This window comes from Rhea americana, unplaced genomic scaffold (assembly GCF_003343005.1).
Source record: "Rhea americana isolate MKP2758 unplaced genomic scaffold, rheAme1 scaffold_164, whole genome shotgun sequence".
Lineage (NCBI taxonomy): Eukaryota > Metazoa > Chordata > Aves > Rheiformes > Rheidae > Rhea > Rhea americana.
Window position 1 is genome coordinate 750,162 of NW_028185750.1, and position 11,619 is coordinate 761,780.

At 39.8% G+C, this 11,619-nt stretch overlaps 1 protein-coding gene across 5 annotated transcripts in view; it reads left to right on the plus strand.

Moving 5' to 3' along the window:
* Positions 1–11,619, plus strand: part of NEK6 (NIMA related kinase 6) — a 77,507-nt gene that overhangs the window by 44,112 nt on the left and 21,776 nt on the right. For all 5 annotated transcript variants that reach the window (XM_085300461.1, XM_085300465.1, XM_085300462.1 and 2 more), the window contains exons 5-7: positions 2,383–2,493; positions 6,038–6,146; positions 7,429–7,536. In XM_085300461.1, the coding sequence (XP_085156587.1) occupies positions 2,383–2,493; positions 6,038–6,146; positions 7,429–7,536 (328 nt within the window). The remainder of the gene's footprint in view (positions 1–2,382; positions 2,494–6,037; positions 6,147–7,428; positions 7,537–11,619) is intronic.

Genomic DNA, 11,619 nt, shown 5'->3' on the forward strand with positions numbered 1-11,619 from the left:
CCTGCCCGCAGCCGTCGCCCTGCTGGCGACGAACTTTGTCGAACTTTATGCAACTTTGTCCTAATAGGACAAGCAAGAGGTGTGTTGGTATAAACGTGTGCGCTGTTGCTTGGAAAAGGCTTGGCGATGTGAGAGGCAGTCGCACGTAGCACCGGGTGGGAGGACCAAGCGACGCCCGAGACTGCGAGTACGGTGGGCTTCGTTGCCGGCGGTGAACTGCGAGGCGGTCGCAGGCGGGGGGCTCCAGGGCGCGCGGACTCTGTTACAGTTGCCGCGTTCTGATTTTGCCTTTTAATGGCACGTGGTGCTGAGGTTTAGGAAGCGGTTTGATTGCTTAAACTCCCCAGTACCTTTGGGAACCCCGGAGAGGGCTCCCATGGAGGAGGCAGAAAACGGCTCCCGGGCGAGAGGCTCCGCGCCGCCGCGCGAGCGGTGCGTGCTGCCCCGGCGTCGGCTCTGCCGCGACGGCGGGCGGAGCGAGGAGTCCCGGGGCRCGTTGGGTATCCCTGCCTGCTCCCGGTTTTGGCACTTTCTTGCCTGGAAGTTGGTCTTTTGATCAATATACCGAAGAACAGGCATTTAAAAGAAATCTCAGCAGAAGCGGTGGGCTGTGTAACTTATTTATTGAAAGCTGGGTCTTTCRGGAATGTTCTTCTCTTGATGCCTGCACATGGATTCCATTAGTGCTAATGTGAGCTAGTGTCCAGGCATTGCAAAGCAGCATCTCTCCCCTAATGTGCATGCAGAGAGGCGTGATTAGCATGATGGATCATAACGATGTTTCTTTTGGCTTTGTAACCCCTGAAATGGACACATTGGGGTCACAGCTGCTCAGGAGATGAAATGCTCACTTTTGTAATTTTARAATTTATTGCGTTTTTAGAAACGCAAGAGAAGGGATAATATAATACAAAATGAGCATGAGAGAGAATAGAGAAATCTAGATATTACAYTATCTTCTAAGCAATTACAGTTTTCTATTTTAAGAGATTCAGACATAAAATATTAAAACAGAAATTTTAATTTCTTGAGCTGGTTTCTTAATTTAGTCCTGTGAGTAAAGCATAACAAGACCAGGGGAAAAATACTTTCATAGTGTATATTAGCCTGCAAATTATCTGAAGCTCTGCTTTCTGTGGAGTAAAGGCTTTTGGAAGGACTGAAATCTGTGATAGCAAAATCTTTACCCCAAGTATTCAACCTGCTATATGCCATGGACACAGAGTGTTTCCGCTGTAAGGTGGTGGCTGATGGGAATATATTTCAGAGGCATCTTTATTCTGATAAAAGTGAGCCAGGTCTTTTGTTGTAGTATTTAAGCATTTGGGGTAATTTGGTGGAATTCAGGGAAAACAGTGTCTCAAAGTATAAACTTCCTTATGACCAGCAGAGTTTGGAGTGGAGCAGTGTGGAGGCTTTCTTCAGCTGGCCCTCTGTGTTGGACTGGAGAATGCCAAAACGATGTTCTCTTAGATTCTTTGGGTTTAATCTATCTCAGACTTCAGACACAAGCTTGATACTGTCTTCTGTATTTCAGGATCAGCATATTGTGTGATCAGCGTAGACTTTTTTCAGACTTTGGTTCTGCTAAGATGGTGGAACAKTTTTTTTGTAGCTTAAGAGACAGAGACTAAACTGACTATATGTTTTCCAACTTAAATCCTTGCTTTTATTTTATGTGACCCTATTTGGTCTCCTCCTAGCTTAAATGTTTGTCAGTTTGGGTTGTACAACAGTTTAATGAGGCCAGCTTTCCTAATTCTGTCTTTACATCTGAGAAGATGCAAATTTTAAAAGAACATATAAGAAAATACAAGCAAAATGCCAGTTGTAAATGTAATAAAAAGCTGTACTTGRAAAAAAATGAATTAGTGAAAATGTGAACATAAATAATGGGAAAAATAGATCAGCATATTGTGTACAATTTGTGCATTATTTTCCTTCTGTTACATTTTTGCTTTCCTTCTATTCTTATTCTTAGGATCAGAGAGCCTACAAGGAGTACTAGTACTATAATCAATTATTGGGTTTTTAGTTTATGTTTAAAGAAGAAAACGGTCAGTTATTGCCTAACCAAGTTTCTTTAAGGACATTGCTTTTGTATATTTTATGAGCTTACAGTGGAAGAGGCTTTTTCACCCCAATTCTGTCCTCGATTGCATATTTTAAAAAGACATTTTATTGCTGTTGTTGCTGTGCTTRTGATAAATGATCACATTTGTTATTTTTGTGTGTGTGTAATGGCCCAGAGCACTCTTTCTAGCTGTACCTATTCTAAATCGTTTTGCATAATGATTACAAAAGTGGGTGTGGGTATTGTATCCTTGAGTTGAAATTACTACATTGTTACCTGTTTTCATCTTGCACTTTCTCAATATGCAGCAACTGAACCACCCCAATATAATTAAGTATTTGGATTCTTTTATCGAAGACAATGAGCTCAACATCGTCCTGGAACTGGCAGATGCTGGTGATCTCTCTCAGATGATTAAGGTAAGGGCATGTCAAGTCTAAAGTACTGCAAACTTTCAGGATTATGTAAGGTACAAGGGCCATGGAGGTAAGCAGATTTGTAGTAGAAATGTGCTCTGATTCTCCTCTTGCAGTTTTATGCAGGAACAGGGTGATTGCAGGRGCTAAACCCAAGGGTCTGGGGCCATTTTAAACTCACTAGGGTATGCTGCCTGCTTCTGCCTGCTGTTTCAGAGGGAACTAGCCAGCATGATTTGGTGGGAAGTATGTATTATTTTGCAAGGCTGATGTATTCAATCGGTGATTAGGGACATTTAATTATTGCTAGGTATACTATTCACATAACCTGTCTGCCACACTGAAGACATTTTAGAAAGTGTATTGACTTTTTTTGCAACAGGGATTTGGGATTGAGAAAATGTTTCAAGTGCTTGCTCTTCTCTTATGTTGCTCTTAGGAATACTTGTATTGCTGGAAACCAGCTTTAGTTAAGCTGTTACCACCTGCTTTTATATTTTCTTTGACATGTTAATCTTTAGACATACATCCCTTGTGAAAACAGATGTGTTATATCATGTTTGTTAGCACTCTCAACCTTCTCTCCATGTTTTACCTGGTTTTTTGCCATCATTATTCTGTAATTATCATAAATGAATGTTTGGAAAGTTCTCCTCCTCCTTGTTGTCACAGTTAAAATATCTTACTAACAGATTTGTTTTCTGTGCCAGCAGAGCTATGAGGCACTAGGCCAAAGGCTGTCAAACGAGTTACCGGTGCAGTCCGTAGTCAGGGGCTAAGTTTACAGTGTCTGTGAAAGTCTGCTCCATTTCAGAGAAGAATCTTCCCTGGGGTGGGGAGAGCTGAGGATCAATGTTCAGCAGAGAACTTTCTGGGGAGCACCCACGAGATATTACCTGAATCCACAGGCAGTTGCTAGAGTTAACAACGACAGCATCTGCCCCAAATCTGAGGGATGAGCTGCTAGTGCTGCAAGTCCGCTTGGAAGCTGATGTTGCTGCCTGGCTCTGCAGCGTCTCATGCCGAAGGCAGCCTCCTGCCGGGGTGCGGGCTCGCCCCTGCTCGTGCTCGCGGGAGAGCCTCAACACAGCGTGCTCGGTGACTGGCAAAGCTCGTGTATGCTTCCCAGCTTTCAGCTCTGCTATTCTGTAGTTTATTATATGTTTCACCCTTTCCCAGCACCTCTTAGAAAATATGCAGTTTCTTGCAGGCTTTTAGTAGCTTCAGTTAAAGATAGAAAGAAAACAATGCTTGTGAGAGCAAGAATTAGGGTGGTGACCATGCTGAGGTGCAAGTATTTTGCTTGATGTTTAAATTTTAGCTTATAAAAAGTGTTACCTGCATAACTTCAGAGATCTTGTTGTATAAAATATTTGCATGCTTAGGATTTTAGTTTAAAACTTTTCCTGGTAGTAAATATCTTCATTTTCTATCAGATTCGTAATTTCATTTTCTGAAAATTATTTTTTCATTGTATGCTAGGAATTASATTTTCTGAAACCTAATTTGTTGATTCTTAGGTTGATAACTTTAACAAAACTGTAAGTTGTGTGTTCTCTCTGTCAGCGCTCCCTGGTCTGGTTCATTTTCCCACATATTWGTTGCAGGCATAAAGATGATGCCGTGCGTTTTTTCAAGGTCTTATAAATGATGTTTTTCCATTTAGTGCAAATCTCTGTTGAAGTAGTTTTAAAAAGCAAACCCYAAAAATAAGAGGGCATGAAAGAAGATCTCCTAACTGTTGTAGCTTGAAAATAAAATTGAAGAAACACAGTTTGCCTGCTTCCTCCTCGGTGTCACCCCTCCACCCTCCTGCCTGATCTCTCTGGAATTAAAACTTATGTTAGGATTTTCAGGTTCAGAGAGGCGGTAGGAACAGCAATAACAACACACTGAAGGTGCGAGAGTGATAAAAACAGGGGCTGCCTTTGTCACGCCCCTGTTGCCTGCATTATTTATGAGGTACTGTAGAGCTGGTGTAGCAGAGCGTTGCCGGATAACCCACTGGAGAGTTAGGACTTCCTTGTAATCGTCAGGCAAGTCTTATTGGACATGACATTTGGAAAATCATCACTTGTGGTTGTGCATATCCACTCCTTACTACTATAATGAAAATTAAATAATATCGTGTATGTAACACTTTGTCCATCACACTCTGTAATTCATCTGTGCTCTCTTTCAAGTTTTGGGTTGAAACTGTTGCAAGCTGTCAGATTTGCTGCTTGGGGAATTGCACGGTCATGCCCTTCGCAGCTGATCTGCAAAATTAAGATTTGCCATTACTTGAGTCAAACAAGAACCATTAGCAACATTTCACATGAAATAAAAAATGTGACAATGGACATCAGATGTCTGTACCGAAAGGAGAAAACAGAAGATGCAGAATATGGGCACTTTGAACTGATTTGCTCCTTTATGCTTGCTCTTACATGGTTCTAATGGAAATTCTGACATGTTTAATGCAAAAGAAATGCTGTTGTAGAGTTAGGAGGATGTACAGCATTTTCCAAAATTGTGATCACATAATGTTACCTTGTATGTCAAAGAATGAGGATGAATCTTAAACCAYTGGAAGGTGTGAAGTGTATCAGGCATGTGTCTGGTTGGTACAGTAGATGAGGAACTTGCTCAGTATCTGGCACAAGAATCAGCAGTGAGAAGTTGGAGACCAAGAATCAAAAGTAGTGGAATTTTAGGAAGTATTGGAGGAGGGCTGGGGAATCTGGGCATCATCCACGTGACTGAAAGACATCCATGAAGTGGAAAAAAAATAGTTGACTATATATAATGTGTAACTTCCACTGGGTAGACAGCTGGTAGATTGCTTGGGAAGATGACTTAAGTTTTCTAGATAAGCATATTGCACTGTTCTTTGTGATGGTCATGATTATTTTACCTGAGAGTTATTGATGTTCAGAGCTCCATGATACTTGGACTCAGTTATACTTCGCACTTCATAAACACAAATGAACAGTCTTCCTCCAGATTTTTATCTGACTTGACTTGTAATATCTTTGCATCTCACTAGAGAAAGTTCAGTTAATTTAACGTTCCCATTATGCATGAAATAGAGTATATTATTCTACCTGAGCAGAGAAGAAAAACAAATACTTTATTGATGCTATTACAGTCTTTTGAAACAGAGAAACTGATTTTATTGTTGTTGTTAACAGACTGTACAATAACAGATGTTTACAAGCTTTGTTTTTAATTATCCTTTGTTACTTAAGGCAAAATATTTGAGATATTTGTTGTTTTGAAGCATTAAATATGCTTTGCAAGGTAATTAAGGAGATTAATGCTAATTATAATTGGTGTCCATTCAAAAATGTCAAACCTACTTAAGCATATTTTTCATAATAGTTGTTAATTAGTGAACTGCACTGAAGTTTACATACAGCGAGAAGGAGTTAWATGGTAATCAGAAGGAAAGTCATGCTGCTGCAGATCTAGAAGACATGAGCAACCTGCATCTGACTAACATGAGTCCAGGAATGGGACAAATATGTTACTTCTTCACTGATATTTTATTTATTTCCTTCCACAGTATTTTAAAAAGCAGAAACGGTTAATCCCGGAAAGGACGGTGTGGAAATATTTTGTGCAGTTATGCAGTGCAGTTGAACACATGCACTCCCGCAGGGTGATGCACAGAGGTAACATTAATTCAGTCTCTTTTCACTGAATAATAATATAATGTTCCAATTAGTAAGCGCCTACATTCAAAAACAATTATGCTGATGTTCAGCCAATGCATGTTTAGAGAGGCTGGAGCTTGCAAGATGGATATCTCCTTCTGTCTTTTGCATCATTGTTAAAGGATTCGGTCCGAAGTGAGTGTGATATTAGGAAGATGAGCTGCTTTGTATTCCAGACACTGATATTAAGTAGAAGTGTCAAACTTGCCATTAGAAAAGAGTCAGAAGTAAAATGCTGAGACTACTGGATGCAGTGAACTCTAAGAAATAGTCTTCATTATATGAGCTGTGACCTTAGAGAGTTTAGAGGAGTTTTTCTGTCATGCGAGCTTTTCTGAAATATTAATACAAATATGTTCCACACTTTCTCTCATACCCTGTTCCCAATTTTTATTAAKTATTTTAGAATCTCATCTTAGAGCTTTTTATCATTTTGGGTTCTATCCAAAAATTACATTGCTTCTTTCAATGTAAATGAAATGCTTTGTGAAAGACTTGACCCAGGAAATGCAAATATCCCAAAGGGCGCTAATAGCAATCTCTGCTGCTCATTATTTTCATTCTCCTCACAAGCAGTGAATTCTTCACTATTCTTTTCAGGAAAGAGAGAGGTAGCATTTTGCCTTCTGTATACATCTTCTGATCTAGCTTCTGAGTTTTGCATAAATTAAATCTACAGTTGGTAGCTGAAATTTGGAATCTATCACATTTAGTCATCTTTAACTTGTGGGGAAAGAGTCTTACAGATGCAAACCCTGGTGTGACTACTTGGGGCACTTGGGTTCAAGTAATTTTTACACTACATAAACAAAACATGCTGTATAAAGCCCAGAATTTTTGTAGTGTAGGACAGTAATTTGCCATTGGTATAAAGGGAACATGACATACAGTACTTTTTCCSTGTAGAAAATGATCCTTTCCAAAGGGAAGCAGACTTAAGTATTTCTTTGATTTCCGTTGCTGAAAGAGGTTGCCTCTGTTCTGTTACGCTGTTTCCCTATAACACTTTGCTCATTGTTTTTTCTTGTGTGCTAAGAAGTGTACTCTCTCTCTCTCCTTTTTTTTTTTTTTTTTTTTTTNAACTTGAAGCCTTGGAAGATTCAGCCTATCAAAGCTGTGAAAAACATGGTTCTGATCGAGTCTCTTTTGTACGGAAGGAGCTCCAGGCTATGTCTCTATTGCAGTATTAGAGCCAGATAACCTTTTGTGGCTTTGACCTTTTCCCTTTCTTTTCTTGCAGACATAAAACCTGCCAATGTGTTTATAACAGCCACAGGGGTGGTGAAACTGGGAGATCTTGGATTAGGCCGGTTTTTTAGTTCTAAAACCACTGCAGCACATTCCTTAGGTAAGGAGATATTTTGTAGACATTAAGCAAGCACAGCTATACAGTTGTCAGCTGTTTTTCAAAATATGTGTTATCCCTCCTTGCTCAATGAACACACAGTTTTGTATGATATGTATTTTAAGTAGTATTGAAACACCTGGAATCTTCATCTAAAAGTTTTAAACGATTTTCGTCATACAAAATACCACTTGGTATTTTTTCTGGAGCATGGTCTTGTCTGGTAAGTATATGGTTTATAGCAAATGTAACAAAGTTGTCATATGCAGCTTTCCCACTCAAAATAGCGTATTTTGTATGCCTGCACTCGGCATGCTAAAATTAGCTGTTATACCGCCGACACTTTCAGCAGATGCTGGTCAGCCATCTTCCTCTGAGATGCAACTCTGACTGYTGTCTGAGGTAAGGCAGATGTTTAAAGCCCTCATGCTTCATCTGTTCCAAGGAAGGACTTCCTCTAAGGCTTGAGCTGAATTTCAGGTAAAGACACAAGTTTTCTGAATGCCTTCCACATACCTCTGGGTCTTTTCCTAGCCTTCTTTCTGTGTGGCTGATTGTTCTTGCTGAAGTGTAGTACCTTGCTTTTGTTCTTACTGAATTGGATCCTGCTTCCAGACTCTCCTGTTCACACTCACTCTGAATTTTTGTTCTGTACTCTGCTGTGCTGTGGTTCATCTCAGGTTGTCATCCACAAAGGTAATAGCATACTTGGTATTGCCATCATCCCCCATGTTAGTGGGCCAGCTGAGCAGAACCAGAACTAACGGATGTCTTGCAGAACTTTGCTGAGATGACCTTGTGTTTTGACCATGAACTGCTTTCCAAACAGTTTTGCATCCATGGAATAGTTTCAGTTAGACAGTTTTCACAGTTTGCTTTTATCAAAACCTTTTGTAACTTTGCTTAAAAGTTTTAATAAGGTTGTAAGATACCTTTGCATCTCTCTCTCTTTCTCTCTCTCGCCCATTACCTTGCTATAGAAGAAAATTAGGTCGTGGGAGATGGTGTGTTCTGCACTAGTCATGCTGACTGTACCTTTTTTTCCTGTGTTTTATACCTGGCATGATTGTGTATGTCCAGTATTTTTCTGGGAACTGAAATTAAGTTGACTGGTTTCTGATGTCTGGGTTCTTCTCTCCCTTCCTCCTTTCCTCCATATCATCATGTAAAGACACTCTCCTAGCCTCTTTTAATTCCTTTGGTATCTCACCCATCTGTCATGGGTTCTCAGTGATAACTGATAAAAGCTATGAGATATCACAGGATGAAATTTGGAAGACTTGCATTCTAGTATGTACTTGTGCTTTCCTAAGTTATACTCTTGTTACTAATACTAATTTGTTAGTCACCTGGTTTACACTTAATCTCTTTCATGCTTTATCAGTATTTCCAAATGGTATTGTCATGTGGCAGTTAATATAAAAAAGTCAGTTCTAAACCATATCACACAAAGCTTATTAGAGATACCTTCTGATGTATTGCAGAAAATTGATTCTTTGCGTCATTGTAAAATCAAAATTGCAATTAGATATTTTTTAGTGAATAGATAGTTTTTAAAAATGGCAAAGCAAACTGTAAATCATTACAAAAAAGAAGCCCTATTTATGATCTTAAAAGGAGCTCTAGAATATCAGAGTGAGCATATACTTTTTTTCATGTCTTATAAGTATGTTCTTAAAATCCATTACTTATTTCATGTTTTCATGCTTTCATACTTTCCTCTTTATACAATTTGAGATCTTTTGAAAAAGTCCTCTTTAAGAAGAAAACATTTCATTATGTATAAAATGATAACATAAATGATGTTTTATTAACATGAAGGTTTCTGTTAGCATTCATTGTGATGCTATATAGATAACTATACAGTATGTACAGTTCATTAATTCCTGAGTAATTCTTTAAGTCTTACAGTGCCCAGTATAAAATATTTGATAATTGTTCATTTTCTTCTGTATATGTATAATCTCTTAAGCAGGGGCTCAGTTTTGCATTCTCAATAACAGATCTGCATTTTGTGAGTTCAAAAGGTACTTCGATGTTAGAGCAGAGAAGTAACTTTGCCCTTTAGTGCAGCGTTTAAATTCTTTTGTGTTTAGCTCTCACCATTGATTTTGGAACATGCCAGGTTTGTTCCAGCGTTTGTCTCTATGCTTGCAGTTTCCTCTGTCGCGTATGTTTTGCTTGTATTACTTCTCAAATATGAATAAAACCTTAGTATTCCCTCGAATGGTGCTAGGGCTTTTATGCATACAAAAAAGGAAGATACGTGCCTTATTATTATGTGTATGTGTGTCTACAAAAGACCAAAAAAAAAAAAGGTGAGGCACTTCTTATTTTCATAAAATATTAAGAGATTTCTTTGCATTAAAAGTTATCCTAGAATATGTATACTAAACAGATTAAAATAAATCCTTTTTATACAAAGGTACAATCACATCATCTCACTAGGCAAAAATATGATCATGTCTAATAATATGATTTTATCTAGTTTGACTGCTGCACTTATTATATTAATAAGAATAAATTGGGGCTTAGCAACTGGCTGCACATGTAAGCCAAGCTTGTGACCTTTATTGGAGTTGTTCTTAATGGAGAGAGCTGCTGCAGTAGGAGTTAAGCGTCTCCGGGGCGAACCTGGCCGGTCCGTGGATCAATAGCATCCTGAAGGCGGCAGGCGGTTAAGCTGCCAAAAGCTAACGGAGGCAAAGTGAGCAACTTTGGCATCCAAGTGTGTGCGTGCGTTTGTGGGGAGGCAGGGGATGGGCCAGCCACCGCTTGCACTGGTTGCAGTTTCCAAATAAAAAGAACATTTTTTACAATTACAGAATAACATGAAGCTTTGGGGGGTGGGAGGGCAATTTGCCAGATTTATAGGTTTTATTGCAGCAGGACATGTTCTGATCTTGGTTTGGTTTAACGAAGACATTTGTTTAAGGAGGGCAGAATGCCGGGTGCAGCGCGGAGCAGCGCGGGGTGCAGCGCGGAGCAGCGCGCGGGCTGGCTGTGCTCTGGGTGCTCGCTGTCACCGTGTTGCCCTGGCAACCGCCCTGAACTGTAATTTCAATGGCTGCTGACCCATGAATTGAACGCAGGGCTTATGCAAATATATTCATCTAATTTTTTTTTCTTTCTTTKTATTTGCTAACATCAGATTGGCATAAAAGGGCATTAGGCAGTAGCGCAACCCGTCTGACAGGTGTACTATCCGGCTGTGGCAGCGCGGCCGCTTCAGTGTCAGGAACGGGAGCCATAATTAGAGCAAGGAACAGAATGAACGTCAAACGAATTACCAGGCAGCAGATCATATTTGTCAGGAAGGATTGCATACATAAAAATTAAGTGACAGTACATGCCGGGGTAATGAAAGAAAAATGAAAGATTTGCCCATACACCGTTCGCAAGGCACAAGCGAGTGTCTTGCTTGGAGCAACAGCAGGCTGCATGACAAATTGCACCGCTGGATGTTGGGTCTCCAGTCTGACCAGCAGCGCACGTTCGTTCGGCGGCGGAAAGCGAGGGCCGCTTAAAAARTCCCTGCGGGGCAGACCTGCAGAAAGGTAAACTTGGCTACCTGCTGGCCTCACTAACCGTTACGCTAGTACAACAAAACTCTGCATCAGTAAAGACAGAAGCATGGTTGGATGAACGGTAAACAGTGAAAATGGTGAAATCCCTCCAGCCAGCAWGGGAGACGCAAGGCTGTGGATGGATTCACATTTTCCCTCTTCCCTCTATGCCTTGTGAGAGAAGAGAGGAACTCCTTTTACATAGGGAGAGCTCTTCACTGCATGAGCTTTGCCAGAAATCTCCCATATTTTAAAGGTAATCAGTCTTATCTAAGGTGAATTTTATTTTTGTCATTGCAACATGGTTGCTTACTGTCCTTCTTTCCTTGCCTAATTAAGTTGCCCCTGTAGCAAAACCTCCAGGATTTAGTTTAAATGGAGTTGAGTTTGCATATCAAAAAAGTTTCATTTTATGGGCAGAGGAGGAGAAATTTGAGATGAGATGAGGAGGAATTTCTTTCTTTCTTTTCTTTTCCTTTTTTTTTTTTTTTTTTTTTTTTTTTTTTTTTTTTTTTTTTTT